The sequence below is a fragment of the Sinocyclocheilus anshuiensis genome, unplaced genomic scaffold (genome assembly GCF_001515605.1).
Source record: "Sinocyclocheilus anshuiensis isolate Anshui unplaced genomic scaffold, SAMN03320099.WGS_v1.1 scaffold3274, whole genome shotgun sequence".
NCBI classification, from domain to species: Eukaryota; Metazoa; Chordata; class Actinopteri; order Cypriniformes; family Cyprinidae; genus Sinocyclocheilus; species Sinocyclocheilus anshuiensis.
Window position 1 is genome coordinate 270,502 of NW_015537940.1, and position 16,224 is coordinate 286,725.

The 16,224-nt window shown below is 36.3% G+C and overlaps 2 protein-coding genes across 3 annotated transcripts in view; one reads left to right on the plus strand and one right to left on the minus strand.

Annotated features, from left to right (window-relative positions):
• Window positions 1-6,006, minus strand: part of LOC107663276 (leucine-rich repeat and immunoglobulin-like domain-containing nogo receptor-interacting protein 1) — a 21,248-nt gene extending 15,242 nt beyond the window's left edge. The window contains exon 1 of the mRNA XM_016453457.1: window positions 5,941-6,006. The gene's annotated coding sequence lies outside the window, so the exon portion shown is untranslated. The remainder of the gene's footprint in view (window positions 1-5,940) is intronic.
• Window positions 6,007-11,372: 5,366 nt separating this feature from the next.
• Window positions 11,373-15,845, plus strand: LOC107663458 (cathepsin K-like). 2 transcript variants are annotated; one of them, XM_016453711.1, is made up of 8 exons: window positions 11,373-11,511; window positions 11,930-12,083; window positions 12,914-13,036; window positions 13,333-13,485; window positions 13,775-13,993; window positions 14,513-14,678; window positions 14,798-14,906; window positions 15,173-15,845. In XM_016453711.1, the coding sequence occupies exons 2-8, from the start codon at window positions 11,949-11,951 to the stop codon at window positions 15,270-15,272; spliced, it is 1,005 nt and encodes a 334-aa protein (XP_016309197.1). In that variant the 5' UTR covers window positions 11,373-11,511; window positions 11,930-11,948; the 3' UTR covers window positions 15,273-15,845. The 2 variants fall into 2 exon arrangements, with proteins under 2 accessions (XP_016309197.1, XP_016309191.1); XM_016453705.1 differs by having other exon boundaries at window positions 11,943-12,083.
• Window positions 15,846-16,224: the final 379 nt, after the last annotated feature.

Sequence of the window (16,224 nt, forward strand, 5' to 3'; positions counted from 1 at the left end):
AAAAAAAAAAAAAAAAAAAAAAAAAAAATTAACTGTCAAATTTAACATTTGTGGCCCAAACTCAAGAAGATGCCTCTTAGTAAAACTTTTGCATAATCGGATACTACGTCGTGTCTATACCAGCTTTGGCAAATGCTCTTATCTAACAAACAACACTCTGCCAAAGAGTGTGCCCTTGTCGATCTGATGCAATGTCATCACAGTTAGCCAGCCTTCACTAAGCTGAACACACACACATAATGTGTTGTTTTCTCATATTGGGCCTGACTTTCATACTTTCACATCAACAATCAAAACTCATTAGAGTCAAACAGGCTTCATTAGGTTACAGTAAATGACATGGACCTTTGCCAGGTAGAATAACAGGGGAGAAAAACCTTTCCTCTGCTGCTGTAGCTGTTCCCCTGACTCCATTAGAAAACCACAACACTTAAACCCTCTGCAGACAGACTCCAATTTGCACTTCACTGACTCCAGGCGTGCAAATGTTCTTATAACAGTCTTAAAAGAAGTACTATTGAGCTTTAACTGTGTATTTTTGTGCGAAAAGGTCAAGGGAGGGACGTGCCGAGCAAACAGATGAGGGAATCCAGACGTTTTGAAATTAATATGTAACATTACAGCATATTCACAAAATGGCAGCCAAACCCACAAGAGATTATATTTTTATCCTTATTTTGGCTTATTTTACACTAACACTGTCTAAAATTGCAGGAACTCTTCAGAGGTCTCTGACCTGCATATTTAGGGTGATCTCTAACCTCTAAGTGCATCCAGGGAATGTACTTCACCTGTCTCTTGGAGCCCGTGCTATTCTCGTCCCAGCCGGGTGAAAACTACCCAGAGCCACTCTTCAATCTCCAATTAGAATTCCTCACATCAATTCTTTACAGCAACAATTGCAACTGAGTGAGAAAGAGGCTGTTTATGGCTCTTGGCCCTCCACCCCCGCCACAGAATGCAGCCATGTGAATGAATGCAAGTATTAAAAGCTTTCTTAAAACAGGTGTTGTTTAGCAATGGGATATGATGACAGATCTTCTGGACATGCTTGCCCGGGGAACAGAAAAATAAATGTAACAGAGAAGGTGAGGTTCACACTTGGATGCACAAACCACAGATGCTTCCTAAAAGCGCTTGTATTTCAAGCCCACAGTGAATTTACAAGATGCTTCTGCTCATTCTTCTGTAATCCACCTTTGCTGAAAGCCATAAGGATGGAGTTTAAAAACATCTCTGTTGTGTGCCTGCATTTGTAGCATATAATACAAGCATTTGTAGTCTCAGCTTCTGTTGACGTGTGACTGATTTTGCTGCTTTACTCTAAAGGAGTGTGAGAGGAAGATGTGGAAGACAAGGGTGGCTACAGGCCTCTAACAATCAATTTGTATTGTAAACACTTCAGGCTGTAATATAGTATGAGTTTTGTGGCAGTAGGTTTGCACATTTTGCAGACACTTTTATGCTTTTAATATCAGCTTATGCATTCCCTGGGAATTGACAACAAGCAACAGTGCTCAGTACTAAATGAATTATTAAAATTATGGTTATTGACTGAGATTTTTTTTATCTGTAAATACTGAATATTTAAATGTGCATTTGTTTTTACATTTAGATTATACTTGCCGTTATCTAACTAACTAATTTTATAAAATGTTTAAATGAAAGCTTTAGCATATCAGAAAATGAATATCTGTTTTTTTTATGCTGTACATTATAAATTTGTGATGCCTAAATTCACTTGTAGCATTGATTTCCGTTTTTATTTATTTGAACAAAACAGTATTGGATTTTAATATTGTACATTGATCTGTTACCAGCCATAACATCTAAATTATCTTAAAGAAATTGTTCACCCAAAAATGAAAATTTGCTGAAAATTTACCCTCAGGTCAAGTCCACAATCCATAATAATGTTTCATACAGTAAAGTATTGCATTCTCCTGCTGTTCTCTCACATCAAAATCCACCAGCATATTTGTTTAGAACTGTTTTCAATAGTGTTTGATCTGTGCATATTTCTCTCCTGATTCAAACGAGTCAACTTTTATTTTACTGGAGAAAGCAATATTATGGATAGAGGACTTGTATTTTAGCCAGAAGCTTGTGAAAGTTTGAAGTTAAAAATGTCTTGATGGATTTGTTTATTGTAAACATTGCTTTTTGCTTCACAAGACATTCATTGATTGATTGGAGTGGTGTGGATTACTTGTGGATTATAGTGATTTTGTTTTTGTTTGAACTCCCATTCTGACGGCACCCATTCACTGCGCCTGAATCCATTGGTGAGCAAGTGATGTAATGCTAAATCTGTTCTGATGAAGAAACAAACTCAAACTTGCTACTGTTGTATGAACATTATTTAGTTTTGCGGCAGAAAGATTAAATAAAATGTAGTAAATTATAGACAAGTAATGGCTGTAGGTATTAGAGAACAGTATCTAATATTTTGTATATGTTGTTTATATTTTACTTGAACAAACAAATATGAATATTCATGCTTCTCTGTTTTTCATGATTATGTGGAGCAGTTGAGAGAGGTCATGTTGAGTTTAGATCACAACAGTCTGAAGGACAGATTATGATCATTCAGCTTTGGGCTGGTCACTAGTCAGTGCATGTATATTGTGTACCCCAAAGAGAATCAAATGTAATGCAAAAGAAAAATATGTGTGGAAAAAAAATTAACATGAGATCATCTCATATGTTTCTACTGCCTGCCAGAAGGCAGCACACGAACGTGTATCAGTGGTTTAAACTGACTTTAACAGAACTTTTCAATGACACACAAGTAAGGTCACCTCAGGCTAAACTGAATGCATTAATGTAACTGGGTCATTGCACATGTGCTCACGTTCATTGTTAATTTTAGGCATTTTTATGGACAATGGGTGACAAACATTTGCATATATGCTGTATAATATAAACCTGTGAAGAAACATGCAGCATCAAAAGCATCTGCAATTCAGTAAATATGCTGGTGGGACGGAGACAATTTGTTTGTGAAGGCCCGGATTCAGATTTCATTCCAGTGATACACTTGTCTTGAAGAACAGAGTATAAATCAAGTCAGAGTCCATTGATTTTTAGTGTGATTGTGAAGAGGTCACACATATGGATGTGGTTTAGGCTCATATGTCATCTGTGAAAAGCACACAATCTGCTTCACTCATGTATGTATTAGACATCCATAGATTTCAATCCATCAATTGAGGTTGCAACCCAGTCGCGCTGACAGATTGCCTCCCATCCAAGGTCACAGATCCAGCTCTTAAATTAAACACAATTACGGGAAAAACAGCTATTGCTTAGTTAAAAGATAGGTCTGGTCTATTGAGAAATTTCCCCAGTGAGACCTCTGCATCTGGCTACGTGTTGTAATACAGGACACCCATTAGCAGGGTCATATGGTGCTCTGGATAGTTCAGTGTTTAAGCAGTCCTAAATAGATCCGTTTTAGGGCAGCAGGATTACACAAAGAACCAGGATGATGCTCACAATGTGAGGCAGACTTATCGGGGCCCCAAATTGCAAATTTAGTCCAAAGGTAACTGCTCTGCTTTATTAAAAAGGCAAAACTGGTCAAAACAGGGCATCTGCACCTGTTCAGTGATATTAAACCCTGCTATAAAATGATCTCATAGCAGCAGACCTCATAAGGGCGTGATGAGAATGTCGAGTGACCAAGCAAAACAAACCAGTGATCAAGTAAGTGCTTTTACCACTCTGCCCCATCAACTGGTGATAAATCAGGCCCTGCTGTGCATTACAACTCTTCTGATTAAAGTGCACATCTGGACTGGACCCAAACCTTGTGCTCCTTTAGCGCTGGCTCATGCGGGGCGCGACAGGAATTTGTTTTGTGCACATCACTGGCGGTGCGGGATGCTGTTTGAAATCTCATTAGAGAGAACGGTTACACTTTACTTGAAGGGGTGTGCATAAGACTGACATGACACCTTCATAATCATGACATGACACCTACATAATCATGACATGACACATGTCATGAATATGAAGGTTTTTTATGCATGTTTATGACAACTGTCATTAAGTGTCATTCGCTCAGTTATGTAATTTTTAATGCAAAGATGACATTGTTTGAGATGTCTTTGTTATGGGCTATGGTTAGGGGTAAGGGTAGGGGTAGGGTTAGGTCAAATAATGTCATATTTGCATTAAAAATGACAACTGAGCGAATGACACTTAATGACAGTTGTCATAAACATGCATAAAACCTCCTTCATATTCATGACATGTGTCATGTCATGATTATGAAGGTGTCATGTCAGTCTTATGCACACCCCTTCAAGTAAAGTGTTACCAAGAGAACTTGCACAGATTGAATAGTGCTAATTAAGACATCCATGACTGCAAGGCGCCTCCAAAAGCCTCTGACCGTGCGACTGAGACAGAAAGCTGAACTCACCTGGTGCGCACAGTGTGAGCTGACCACTGGGGTCCCGAATACTATATTTAGTTGTATGTTTGACTCCCAAAAGGAAGGCTTTCAAAGTCATGCGCCTCATGGGACTACGATTTGGCCCTGTCAAGTGGGCTTTAATGAACAAGAAATAGATCTATCTATCTGTCTGTCTGTCTGTCTATCTATCTATCTGAGTCAATGAATCTAATCAATGCTTTATCAATTAGTTTGTCTTTCAATCACTGAAAATGAATGAATCCAACACATTGGTCTATCCATCTATCTATCTATCTATCTATCTATCTATCTGTCTATCTATCTATCTAGGCTATCTAGAGTGGATGTATCTAACTGATGCTCTACCAATTGGTTTGTCTACTAATCAATCAGTCAGTCAGTCAGTCTGTCTATATCTATCTATCTATCTATCTATCTATCTAGAGTCAATGAGTCTGATCCACGCTCTATCAATTAGTCTGTCTATCAATCAGTGAAAAGCAATGAATGAGTCAACAAATCCATCCATCCGTCCGTCCGTCCGTCCGTCTCTATCTATCAGTCAATGACTCTAATCAATGCTTTATCAATTAGTTTGTCTTTCAATCACTGAAAATGAATGAATCAATCAACACATTGGTCTATCTATCTATCTATCTATCTATCTATCTATCTATCTAGGCTAAATGAGTCTGATCCACGCTCTATCAATTAGTCTGTCTATCAATCAGTGAAAAGCCATGAATGAGTCAACAAATCCATCCGTCCGTCCGTCCGTCTCTATCTATGAGTCAATGACTCTAATCAATGCTTTATCAATTAGTTTGTCTTTCAATCACTGAAAATGGATGAATCAATCAACACATTGGTCTATCCATCTATCTATCTGTCTATCTGTCTATCTATCTATCTATTTATGCTATCTAGAGTCGATGTATCTAACTGATGCTCTACCAATTGGTCTGTCTACTAATCAATCAATCAGTCAGTCAGTCAGTCAGTCAGTCAGTCAGTCAGTCTGTCTGTCTGTCTGTCTGTCTGTCTGTCTGTCTATCTATCTATCTATCGAGTCAAATCAATGCTTTCCTATTCCAGTTTTACAGACTAGCTGATATTTTAGGCAAATCATTTTAATAATAATTCAAGTTTATAAAAGAAACATATAAACGTAAATACATAAGAAATCATTCAAACTGAAAATGTACATATGCCTTCTACAATATCACCTCTACCTTGGAACCAAAGTATTTAAATTAAATTATTGTGATTACTCAAGTGTACAACAAGAGCCGTCAACTTTATTGTCTGTTGTTTAACTATAATATAGGCCTAACATTTTATATATTTAAATGTAATATACAACATATGTTTTGACGTCCATGTAAGAAGTCTGGTTGTGACAAAATTAGTTACTTCCACATTACTCGTAACCCTGAAGAACTCCAAACAAACATCGTTTTGAATGTATATGTATAGCCTGCTTAAACTATCCGAACAAAAATCAAAGCAGAACTCACCCGCTTCCCTCACGATATATGCATGGCAGCGATGTCATAGCTCTCCAGGTCTCTGTCCATCTCGGTTCGCAGTTCTTCACGTCTGCACAATGTCCTCTAACATCGTGCTCAGAAAGACGACGCGCATGTCTTGAGACAAGACCCGAATGTTTTTAATCGCTTTGCTCCTTCATTAATTCCTTCTGTCAACGACACATCCCTCCAGGGTCTAGTAGGGTAATTGTAACCTAATTTAGGTTGGCTGTTCTCCGCACTGCCGCTCCTCTGCACTCGATCCTCTAACTTTCAACTCCCACCTGCGCGTTTCAGTACTAGGCTACTGAACATCCAAAACCACAGCGGGTTTAGAGAGCAGATCGGTTTTTACTGGTCTATTCAGCAGAGCCAAGTGAAGGATAACACCTCGTGAGGGCACTCTGAGAGAATGACAGATATTTGCGCGGCTTGGCCAAATCTCCGGATTTAGGTAAAACAGCAGATGGTTGCTTGAGTGAAACTCGTGGCTTGTAGATGGTAGAAAACATCTCAAATAAGGACACATGTTTGCTTCAGTCGATTTATACGATACAAAGACTCACAGTGTTAAACTAAACGTGCATTTTCTGTGGTAAACTGGTTATAATTGCACTGCATTTGTCGAAAAGAGAACGGTATCTATTTTTTAACATATGTATATATATTTTTAAATTTAAGGTAAAAGGTTGTAGCTATGTGGTTGTCAGAACTTTACCATACAAATACGGTGACAATATTACAAGAGTTACGGAATGGCACAGAATTAGCCATAAAAAGTCATTAAAAATCTCTATGAAAGCCAATAAATAGCTCATGCTATAACATAAACTAAAGTACAATGCAGATAGGGAATTATGGGTAGCCTATGCACATTTCCACATTAATAATATATGATTCTTACTTGTAGCCTATACCTAATAAAATTGAATATATTAATAATAATTATTACTCTTATGTATTACAATATTTCACTGTAAAAGTATATGTATTGCCTTGTTAAATGCCAGTTTTGTATCTCAGTATTTTATGAGATAATTAATTGTTTTTACTTTCAAATCTATATATCTATCTATCTATCTATCTATCTATCGGTGTGTATGTATGTAAGTATACACTATTTTTAACCATATATGCGTATGGTAACTTCGCCACTTTTCAGTTTTTTCCTGTAGTATTTTTATCAACAACATTTTTTACAGCGTCGGCTAACACAGTGCAATTAAGACTGTGATAAATCACTATTTGTTTTCCATGAGGCTTTGAGTCAGATGTGCAGGCTTGCAACCAAGATCCTCTAATATGCTGACCATGTTCAGATCAAAGTTTCACCATCTGTAGAGAGACAACAATGTTATATAACTTGTGTTAAAACATGTCGGTGGTTAAACAGACTGTGGCAGCTATTTTAGCCTTCATGCCATGATGAAAAAGCTACACAATCACTAACATTCATATATTCTTAAATAACTTCAGTGCCTGAAGTTGGGCATCACACAACATTACTCAGCACTATTAATGTAAAATGATAAGTTATCTTTTATTTTATTCTCTTTTTGTGTGAGGGGGACAGATATTGCACCCAATGAACCATAAATAAATTCTGTCACCAATGTACAAATGAATAACAGGTGTGATATTTAGTCTCAAAAACAATGAATCAGGCAGGTCATGCCATAGACACTGTATACATTTGCTCACAAGCATCATAAGGATGTTCCCTAATGGCAACAGATTTATTTCCACATGGTTATTTACTTTTGTTACAACTGTTGGCAGTGCAAGTCAAATTGAAACAGAGATACTTGCACTGGAATATCATACATTAGTAGTTTAGGAGAACAGTGACACCCTCCACATTGCCCGTAGGATTTTAATTAAATCTGGCCACTAGAGGGAATACATTTCAAATGAAGGAAGAGACTGAGAGCAGAAACATCTCTAATATAGGAAACATTCACTTTTATCCTCATTTAGTAGCTCTAAGTTCTTTAAACTTCACAAAAGTAATACATCATAACAAGACTGGCCTATTTTGCACAACCCTTTGTCTTTTTATCGACACTGTAGTCTAGTTACCAGCAGTGTTTATGCAAAAAAAAAACTAATTGTCTAACTTAAATGCCTCAGACTTTGGGAGAGCTGAGTTACATTTCGAAGGGCACTGAGATAAAAGACTGGGGCTGAATAGGGTTTAAAATGCCTATGTGTGTTGTCTTGTTGCACATGTTTGTTTCAGAAACTATTTGTCCTTGCATGTTTGCATGTTCAGCTTAAGCTAGCAGTTATAAAGTATCTTTGAATGTACCATATGTACCTATCTTTATTTATTTATGTAGATATTTAGCCTTAAAATATTTAAACCTTATCCATTAATCTATATAAAATATTAAATTATAACCACAGATGTTGCCACATTACTTTGTTGTGTTTAGAAAATCCTATAAATGAGAGCGCTTAAAAAGTTAGTTCTCATTCAGAGTGTTTTCTCTTTCTTCTGCAGAGCTTGGTCTTGGTGTTAAGCCAGCAATTGGGATTATTTGCTTTTAGTTTTATTTTTTTCTTCCATATTGTAAACAAAAGCCTTACTGCTGTTTGTTGTATATTTAAAAAGGATTTATCTTGTATCCCAGCACAACCTTCTGAAATCTACTACATCATTCCCAGCGGAATATGTTCTCTCTCTCTATTTTTCTCTGTATCCACTGACACAACAATCTCTTGACCTGCCTTTATAAATGCCGTACTGACCTTGGTTTAGAGTAAGACGGGCTGCACACTGATTTGTATTGGTCAAATCCTGCCATCACAAACCCTCAGATCCCTGTGCACGTGGCAGATAGTACAGTTTTGAAATTGTGAATGTGCTCTTGCTATTCAAAGACTGTTTGTCACACTGTAACAATGTTTGCCAGGCCTCTGTGTCTCAACTCTAATCCCTAGCATGTGGACATCTGTGCATCAATGAAGGCAGCACTGGAAAAACAGAAACAAGCTCCTGTGATGGGATTTATGAATGGAGTGCCTCTGCTTCAGAACTTTTTACTCAATAATATAATATAATATAATATAATATAATATAATATAATATAATAAAACAATATATAATAAAACAATTAAAATATTAAGAATATTAATTACTGTAAAAACTCCCATTAAAAAAAAAGTTAAAGTAAAATGTTTGCCCATATGGAATCAAATGCAAATATTTGCTCATTGAATCACGTTGAATGATGTTTAAAAAACATCCCAGAACGCACCTCATGAGGTTGGTTGAAAGAATTCCAGAGTGTAAAGCTCAATTGAAGTAGCTTAAATAAAATAAATAGACTTGAGTTGTTGAACATCTTTTGGTCACCTTACATTTGTGTTAATTTAAAGTTTTGATGACTTCCCTATTTCACTGAAATGTAAAAATAGGTATTTAAGTGTGTCCGACTTTTGATAGGACATATACAATAGTGCCCACAAAAAAGGGAAGTTTGATGCATGGCTCTGTAGTTCTCAGTCTGAATAATAAACTGTAAAAAAAAAAGTGTCAAAAGTCTTGTGACAGTCATAGGAGCAGACATGTGACTGCAGCAAGGCATTCTGGGTTTCTTCAGCTGTGTGGTTAGACTGGACTGTAAAGTAACATGAAGCAGATGTAGAGTTTGCTGCTAACAGCTAGCTGGGTTAAGGAGGAGTTTTTTTTTTTGCTTGGTTTTTTTTTGCTGTGTAACATAACTGAACATTTGTCATGCTGGAGCTATTTCAATTTATAATAATACAATAATAATGTATTCAAATTAATACCTAATATTTCATGTTTAATCAGGTTAATATGATTGCATTGCAGTGTTTTGTGTTTATTTGAGCATTTGTTTGTAATGTTAATTCTTTGTTTATTGTACAAAATAATTTCACAACAATTTAACTATTCACACCGACAATATCAATATCAAATTTTTAAAAAAGATGTATAAGGTGTAATTATTAATGCTTTAGCAAAAAGACACACTCACACACACACACACACACACACACACACACATGGCTCTGATCAGGATCAGATGAACGATAAAAAAGTCTAAAGTTTTGTAACCATGAATGAGCAGGTGTGTATTACCAAAAAATGCTTCAATCATTTAACGTACCCGGGTCAGAGTCAATCCTTCCTTTTAGGTATTGCAGTTTAATATGTAATAATATCAAATAAATTTCAGTGAGCACCATGTTTTACCAAGAAATTCCTGTTAAATGAGATACACGGTAAGTATCTGAAGTATCTTTTCTAGCTAATTATTTTATTGACTAGTTTGTACATTTGGTGAATAATGTGCAATGAATTGAAATTAATAGCAACTGTGTTCCGCAAACAATTTGTGCAAAACTGACGAATCTAATCTCAGTTTTTAAGATGAGTTGGATACATTTGGGACACAGCTTTTTTTTTCAATAAACAAATGCTGAATACATTCTTATAGTCTTCTCAGACTTGTCACCATGTCAGCAGGCTGTGCTGCTTTTGGCCTGTGATATTTATGGATTTGCTTGTATGTTTGTGAGTAATCTGCATATAGTATGAACAACTAACACTAGGGGACTTTCCTCGACATACATTTATATCTTAGTGCTGACCGCATGCCTATACAGTAGACATCATGGGACAATTTTCAAGTAGACCTCATGCAATGACACACTGCACAGGGAACTCAGGTTGTTGACTAACAAGCAGAAGTGTTCATGACAAGCTAACGTGGCCTCAGGAGAACGAAGTTTAGAAAAAGATTATTGATACTATCAAATCAATTGTGAGTTTGAAATCATATGTCCTCTATTTATGCCAGCTAAAATACCAACTGGAATTGTGAGCTGATGAATGCACAGAAGGTTACAAACTCTAATAATAAACTCTTAATCACATCCATCCTTTTGCAGGAACCCAACAGATATTCCCTGAAAAGCTGGATGTACTGTTTCTTTTGTTAGTGTGACTAAAACCATCTAGCCTGCTCAAATCAATGGAAATAATTAAAAACTGCTATCAGTAAGCAATTCCCAAGACTTTAAAGATAATTTAAGCAGTTTTGGTATATAAAGGAAAAGCTACACCAAATGCATTATGTAAAACTAAAGGTTGTTTATGTAAAAATAATGGATGCATATAGGAACTTCTTGCTACTGCTTGCAAATTTTTTTTTTCCTGGCAACCTTATATGCAAATAATTTCATATTATTTAAAGCTGAAAATAACACAAGGGATCTCTAAAATATTATTATAAATTCTCTTGTTAGTGGTGTTGGTTTTAGTACATTACATTTTTAATTTGAAATACAAATCTTTTTCCACGACCTTGGACACTATTCCCAACTTCCCACTTTTCCTAAAACTGTAACCTGACTCCTGACATCATCGCTTTGAGCTGGTGTTTGAACGATTCCAGATAAAGCGGGTCTTCATCCTTTTCCCGCAACAGGAGCAACTTCCTCAAAACTCCAGCATATAACGAGGTCTTCTACTAACCCAGTTTCAAACCAGTATCCACCTTTTGTTCTGAACTTCAGGAAATCCTCTAGGTAACTGAGTTTCCTCATCACCACTCTGTTTTTCTTTTTAACTCCTCGTAAATGATTTGCATTGTTTATCTGTAAAGTGTTATAAAATGCTGTTTTAATACTTGTAAAAAAACAAAAAAAAAAGTATGAAAATTCGAAACATTTGAAGTTGTGGGTGCAGCTTTGTTGCAATCACTTTCGCTTTCTTTTTATTCTTCGCGAAACCTTAAAACAATTACTTAAAAAAAATATATATATAATAACACGGTAAATCTCTTCTTGCTCATTTCAGAAATCACCACTTAATCCTCATTTCTCTAAACTGACTACATAAGTTTCACTGCGGGTCTCGTTTTTGTTTGTGGTTTACGGTTAACACGGTTGCAAGAGCACCGCGGGTGTGCTATAGTTTACATTGTGGCTTTACACCTCTGACTAGGTCTGTTTGTCAGGGCATAATGCATACATTTGGTGGAATCACCCTGCTTGTGGTGGTGGTGTGGTGTGGACTAGCTCACACTCTGGAGGATCTCACACTGGATGAAGCATGGGAGAGCTGGAAACTCACCCACAAGAGGGAGTACAATGGCCTGGTGAGTAATAGCACATAAAGACAATACAATAATATTTGTTTCCTTAGGGTGCCAAAAGAGTTAATGAATTAGATTGGGTTAGTCTTTTCATGAAAAAGCCATCTGTTTCTCCCTTCTCTGGAAAAAAGAGGGGAAAGCTAGCTTGTATTTTTTAATGACTACATTGATTGGAGTGTAACGGCTAAATCCCTTTCTAATAGGGCTGTGCTTTTACATGCACTGCGGCTCAATAAAGAAAATTAAAAAAAGAAAATCTTACAGCCTTAGGATCTGTTAGTTATTTTATAGAGTTTTAAGTATTATGTGCAAATTCCACCTAAATCCTCACTTAAAGGTGCCATGCATTAGAGTATAAAATAGATACATCTCAATTAAAGAAATAGTTCAACCAAAAAAAATAAAAAATGAAAATCTGCTGAAAACTTACTCACCCATAGGCCATTCAAGATGTAGATGAGTTTGTTTGTTCATTGAAACAGATTTGGAGAAATTTAGCATTACATCACTTCCTCATCAATGGATCCTCTGCAGTGAATGGGTGCCGTCAGAATGAGTCTAAACAGCTGATAAAAACATCACAATAATCATCAAGTAATCTACATTACTTCAGTCTATCAATTAACTCAAACAAATCCATCGAGACATTTTTAACTTCAAACAGTTGTTTCCGGCTAAAATATGAATCCTCTTTTGATTATTATCATTTCCAGGGTCATGCAATGTATCATCAGCTGGTGGTTTGTATACAGTTTGGGAACCACTGGCCTACATCATTCAGTATCACTCATTGTTTGTGTCAAGTGTTTACATGTGTGCTTTATGGTGGACAGGATGACGAGTCTATTCGACGGGCGATTTGGGAGAAGAACATGCTGTTTATTGAGGCCCATAACAGAGAGTACGAACTGGGGATTCATACCTATAATCTGGGCATGAACCATTTTGGAGATATGGTAAGTGCCATAATTCAGTCTACTAATAATTTGCTGCTGTAAAATGTTTAACGCATTGTTTTTCAAACATTTGCCAGTCTAATATGTTGGAAAACAGCTGTATATGTGTGATCCTGCCCCTTTAAGTTTAAGATGTCACAATCTTGCTAAACCTTGTTTGCGGAGTAAACTGGACAACAGGAATGTTCCAACAACAACATATGTATTATAAAGGAAACTAGATCCAAGTAACTTGATAACATTTTTGAGGGTTGATCAGCATTTTTTTTTTTTGTCTAATGCTTATCTCTCTGCAGACACTAGAAGAAGTGGCAGAGAAAGTCATGGGACTTCAAATGCCCATGTACCGGGACCTAACTAACACATATGTGCCTTATGACACAGTGGAAAAGTTGCCCAAATCAATTGACTACCGTAAACTGGGATACGTCACTTCTGTCAAGAACCAAGTGAGGAAATATTTCAAAATATTTCAGTAATGTTGCGGTAATATTTCCTCATTCTGAGAAACTCTCACACGATCAATCCTATCCTCATGTGCTTTCACGCAAATTTCGACAGAATGAGGGTTACCATCTAACTTTAATCTATACCATCTAGCTATCATTTGTTTTTTCAAGCCAACTATAGTTATCACTGTACTTAAGTGCCATTAAGTGGTCAAAAAGATTATTTCTCCACCAGTATATCAGTGTTTTAGGCTGTCTTCAGTGTTTTTTTTCCTTTTGCTCACCTCAGGGTTCTTGCGGCTCATGCTGGGCCTTTAGCTCTGTTGGGGCTTTGGAAGGTCAGCTGAAGAAGACTAAAGGTCAGCTGGTAGACCTCAGTCCTCAGAACCTGGTGGACTGTGTGACTGACAACGATGGCTGTGGTGGAGGATATATGACAAATGCCTTCAGATACGTCAGAGACAACCAAGGCATTGATTCAGAGGAGAGCTACCCCTATGCTGGAATGGTAATAGTTAGCCTTATGCTAAATGGCTTAAAAGGCTAAAAGTGTTTTTGCGTAACTAAACAAATGAAATAAAAAATGACTTTATCAATGTTATTTGGTTAAAATGGAAACAAAGACACAGCCAACCAATGATTTGATGACCAATGACAGTAATTTACAATACTTAGTAGTTCACATTTCGAAACTCTTCAAACAGTGAGCATTTTTCTATTGCTTTGGCACTAAATTCATTAAATGATTACATCTTTCAAGTTACACTGTTTTTGGTGTTATTTTAGGTCATTGTTTTATGAGTGACAAAGTTCTACTTTTACTACTCTAATGGAAGAATGACTTGATTTGAGACATGAAGTGTTTTGGTTGTTTTAGTACATTTTGGATGTGCCCAGCTGAAAGTTTTTAAGGAGATCTGTGTAAAGAATTTTGAAAATGGGAACTAAGTATTAAGAAATGTGTCCTAGAGATTGTTTAAAAAAATGTTGACGTCATAATTTTTAATCTCACTACTGCCCCCTGCAGGACCAGCAGTGTGCCTATAACAGGTCAGCAAGAGCGGCCAGTTGTAAAGGGTATAAAGAGATTCCTCAGGGTAATGAGAGAGCACTGACTGCTGCCGTGGCAAAGGTGGGACCTGTATCAGTGGGTATAGATGCCATGCAGTCCACCTTCCTGTACTACAAAAGCGGTACTTGACATCACTTTTACATCTACGTAGTGTTTTGTTGTTTTGCTGAAATGTTTATAGTGACGGTCCCTAATAAGACTAAAATCTTGATCCCTGCTATGTTCAAAACCCATTTTTAGGTGTATACTATGATCCCAACTGCAACAAGGACGATGTCAACCATGCTGTTCTAGCTGTTGGCTACGGAGTCACACCAAAAGGGAAAAAGTACTGGATTGTGAAGAACAGGTACGAAAAATTTGCTGGGAGCAGTGCACAGCATTGTTTAAAATAATGAATAAAAAAATTAATTTAAATGATTTATTTTAAATAAAAAACATAATGATTAAGATTAATCATTTAAAAAATATGATTAATTTTAAAAATGACATTTAAATTAAAAATATTAATTTTTAATTTTTAAAAGAATAAATAAATTTCCATGTTGTCAGAGTCAGCATGTATTCGTGTAAAATTCTCCTAATCCATCTGTTTTTTTGTTTCTGTTCCTGAAGTTGGGGTGAAGATTGGGGGAAGAAGGGGTACGTCCTGATGGCTCGTAACCGTAACAATGCATGTGGCATTGCCAGCCTGGCCAGTTTCCCTGTTATGTAAGAGCTGGAAGTAGGGAGCTCACAAGGGACCAAACTTGTCTGCTGCTGACCAATAACAAAAGGGACTCAATCACTATCAGTGTGCTCCAGCATTACATAATGATTGGGGAAACACTCTCTAAAAGAAGCAGTTGATTTGAATACCACAAGGTTAAGTGTATTTACCTCTTGTGTTCTAGATGTCTTGTTCTTAATCCTATGAAATTATGCAATCGAAACTGTTTTGTGCAATATTTGAAATTCATAAGGGAAATTTTGATATTGTGTATACAGTCTGTTAAACTTTTTTTTTATTCCCCTGGTGGGATCTGATCTTTGACACTTGTTTTATGATGTATTGATTATATAGATTATTAAGGGCTTTTTGTGACAATATTAAATAAAACTGTTAAACTGTTCATATTTGGGTAAAAGTATCTCAATGTCATTTTCATAAATGGTTTACTGCAATAAGGTTTAATGATGTAATGTTTATCACACTAACAGTATGTTAATACCAAGTCAATATCACACCTCTGTACAGAAACGTTATATATAATAAATGACATTCAGAGAATAAAATATCAATGCCAAACCACCTTTATTTAAAATTCAGAGAACATGGTATCTGAACGACATACCTGTGGGTATGAAGACTTAGATTTAGTTTTGTTGAGGTGGAAGAGAAAGTATTAGAGCCTTTATTTTGGGCAGCTGAAACCAAGAGAAGTCAAGGAAAGAAATACTGAACTAAAAACTAAATGGTTTACGTAGCCTCAGCTGTTTAAAGAAAAATGATGACAGTTGTGTGTTCAGTCATATGAAATCTTATGACCATAACTGAACCACTTCCCTATTAACAGATGAATGACCCAGCATACCCTTTTTTTGTATCTTGTACCCACATCTTCACATTCAACAACTGCTACTTAAAATCTGTGAACTTTGACTTTATATCAAAATTACACTCAAAA